Genomic DNA, 3,070 nt, shown 5'->3' on the forward strand with positions numbered 1-3,070 from the left:
CCCCCGTGAATGGGAGCGGGTTTCACCGCCTGCCCAGGAGTATCCTCGGGGAGGCAGCAGTGGGGGGACCCGCGCGGGGGAGCTCCCCCAGGGGCAGCTTCGTTTCTTGTTGGGGCTTGGGGAAAATCTGGCTTCGCCGGGGACCTGGGTGAGGAAACGCCACTTGGTCTCGACATCCAGCCAGTTGCCAAAACTGGAGCCCGTTTGCCACACTGAACTGCTCACCGACACTCCTGGGACACCTGCCTGACTGTGCCCCACCAAACAGACTGCACGGAGAGGGGAGGAGAGGAGCCGAGTCGAGCTGTCCCCCCGATTTCCCTCCTTGTAGTAAAGGGGTCTCCGACGTTCCTCAGAACAGCAGCAGATCAAGTACGGAGATGTGGGAGCACTTGAAGCATTGCTGTCTAAACGACAAAGGAATATTCTTTTTTCTCCATTGAGCGACACAAGCACCTATTTCTTTTCAGGCAGCCACAGTTACTTGGCTGAGAAAGTGGTGTTTTGGGCACTCGCACAGTGTTTGCAGGTCTGTGAACAGCGCAGAGTAGGATGCAGAAGCGTCCACACGGCTGTTGCACAGGTGCAGCCTTCATTGGCATACGGAAATGAGGGCCCTGGTGTTTTAGCTGAGTAGTTAGTGAACTCACATGAGAACTGCTATCTACTGGGTCAGACTACAGGTCCCTATTGCCCAGTATCCTGTGTCACATCATTGTTTTTAACTGGTGATCTCACTCCTGTCCCTGTTTTTTTTTTGTTTTTTTTTTTTATTATTGCCACTGTCTCAGTAGCCTTCCTCTCTGATGGGGGCTTAAAGGGCATCTTTACATGTGCTTCAGGGTGGAGGGGGGGGCCCTTTAATTAGAGCAACTCTCAGAGGCTTTAATGAGTTTTAGTTAAAGCACCCCGACACCATTTTGAAGTATGGGGACACTGAATACATGTGACGTGGAGGCTGCATGGATGACTGGTTTCTCCTGAGTGGGGAGGCACCAGCAGCCAATCGCCAACCAGGGGAGTCCCCCAGTGGCCAATTGCTGACCCCAGAAGCATCAGCAGCAAAACTGGATGTACTGCCGGCACCCCCATCCCCCGGCTGGTGCCAGTCTCGGGGTTTGGGGATGAGGGTGGGGGTGGGGGCACTGGCCAGTGCTTTTCTCAGCGCCCCCACTCCCCAACTGGCAAGGGCCATTCACAGGGGGGGCACATGCCCATGGGTGACTGGTGCCTCCCAAGTTTGGGGGGGCACCAGCAAGGCATGACCGGGGGGGAGAGTGTCCCCAAGTGGCCGGTCACTGAGCATGCCAGTAGCTTCTGCCACTGATGGAGCCAAATTTGTGCCCCCTACCAGCCGGAACGTTTGCTGTCAGGGGATCATAGTGCTGTCAGAGGGGCACATGCCCCTCCACGTGTTGCCTGTGCAAATGTGTCATTCCCCCCCCACAACCCGGTGCCTCCCCTATGCATCACCTATGCTGCTGCAGTACTGCTCAGTTAATCAAGTCTGTTCCAACACATGCTTATTAGCATGCATTGGAGCAGACATCCAGCATGTGTATAGGTGCCCATAGCTTCCTGTGGTGGGCCTTTAACCCAACGGATCCCACAGTGGCAAATAGGCCTGTGTCACACCATTGTTTTAAACCTGTGACCTCAGTCCTGTCTCTCTTTTCTCTTTATTTGTCCCCTGAACTCGTTTGTGTTCCCAGTAGCCTCCCTACTGAGAGAGGCTTAGAGCTCTTCCTTGAGGTGCCCAAGCTTGCAATCCACTAGGCACAACAAAAGGACCTGTGTCACACAAAGGTAGAAAGCAAATGCTGAAAGGGAGATCAAACAGAGTATGTTTCTTTCTCACTTGCAGCCTCCAGCATTTAAGGCCTAGAAGTTCTGATTCAGAAGCTGTGCCCCTAACTGCCATGCTCAGTAATTGCTGTTGTATATTTCCTCCAAGAATTTGTCTAATCCCTTTTTAAATTTGCTTGCCCAGGAAGTGGAAGACTTAGGGCCCCTATACCAGTATGAGGAAAATGACGCGCACCGGCAGCCTTTTACGTCATGTGCATCAGCGTTGCTGTGCAACTCTGCACTGAAAAAATGGTGGTGGAGCGCTTTGAAATAAAACATGTTTGATGAGCTTTAGTTGAAAGTGCCCTGCCACCATTTTTTCAGCGCAGGGGATGTATGTGATGGTGATACATGTGACAGGTGGGTGCTTTTAATTAGCAGAGCTTGCTAATTAAACCACCCAGTGCTGTGTCCCACAGCATGTGTCAAAATGTTCCTGGAGTTATAGGCCCCTCCTGAGATTTGAGTGTGCATTTGCCTGATTTCCCAGCATAGTATTCTAACCACCGGGCCACAAACTAGGTGTTTTTCAGGACCTTCTTCAGCCCTCCTTGTGAGACTGAACCATTGGGCAGATTAGAGAAAGAGATATAAAAGGCCATAAGGAAGCAAGCAAGTTGGAAGGTGTTGAGGTAGAAGCCGCTTGGGAATAGAGCAGACAAAGTTGTGGCTTGGACTAAGTCAGGGGTGGACAAAATGCGGCCTGTGGTCAGATGCGGCCTGCCAGACTGTTCTATCTGGCCTGCAGGGCCCCTAAAAATGTAGAAAATTAATATATATCTGCCCCTGGCTGCCTGTCACGCAGCCCTCGATGGCTTGCCAAAATTCAGTAAGTGGCCCTCCACCCTATATAATTGCCCGCCCCTGGACTAAGTTATGACTTGGACCCTTGCTGTCACTAGGGCAGAAACTGCTCCACTAGATTGATTTTTGCCTATTTTATTCACTGGCCTTTAAATGCAAACTAAAGTGCAGAAGCTCAGCTTCAGAAAGAGCTTTTGTGTCCACACTGCACAGAGCTTAATAGAATTGCACGCTATATATGTGCCAGAAATGCCACTTGTGCAGTCAGAAAACTGCCATTTGGGCATACAAAGGGGACTAGAATAGCATCCTGCGTTTCTCAGAAGACTGAGAATTGGATGCTTGCAATAATAAAGACTGGTGTCAGGAACCAGAAATACTGTCATGTGGAATCACATTGACACTACGTGGTTCAGCA

At 51.0% G+C, this 3,070-nt stretch overlaps 1 protein-coding gene across 1 annotated transcript in view; it reads right to left on the reverse strand.

The window, feature by feature from the left end:
* The window catches only part of TRMT13 (tRNA methyltransferase 13 homolog), a 9,815-nt gene extending 9,213 nt beyond the window's left edge, over window positions 1–602 (reverse strand). The window contains exon 1 of the mRNA XM_006015091.3: window positions 485–602. Coding sequence (XP_006015153.1) covers window positions 485–602 — 118 coding nt within the window. The remainder of the gene's footprint in view (window positions 1–484) is intronic.
* Window positions 603–3,070: the final 2,468 nt, after the last annotated feature.

The sequence above is a fragment of the Alligator sinensis genome, unplaced genomic scaffold (genome assembly GCF_000455745.1).
Source record: "Alligator sinensis unplaced genomic scaffold, ASM45574v1 scaffold647_2, whole genome shotgun sequence".
Taxonomy (NCBI): domain Eukaryota; kingdom Metazoa; phylum Chordata; order Crocodylia; family Alligatoridae; genus Alligator; species Alligator sinensis.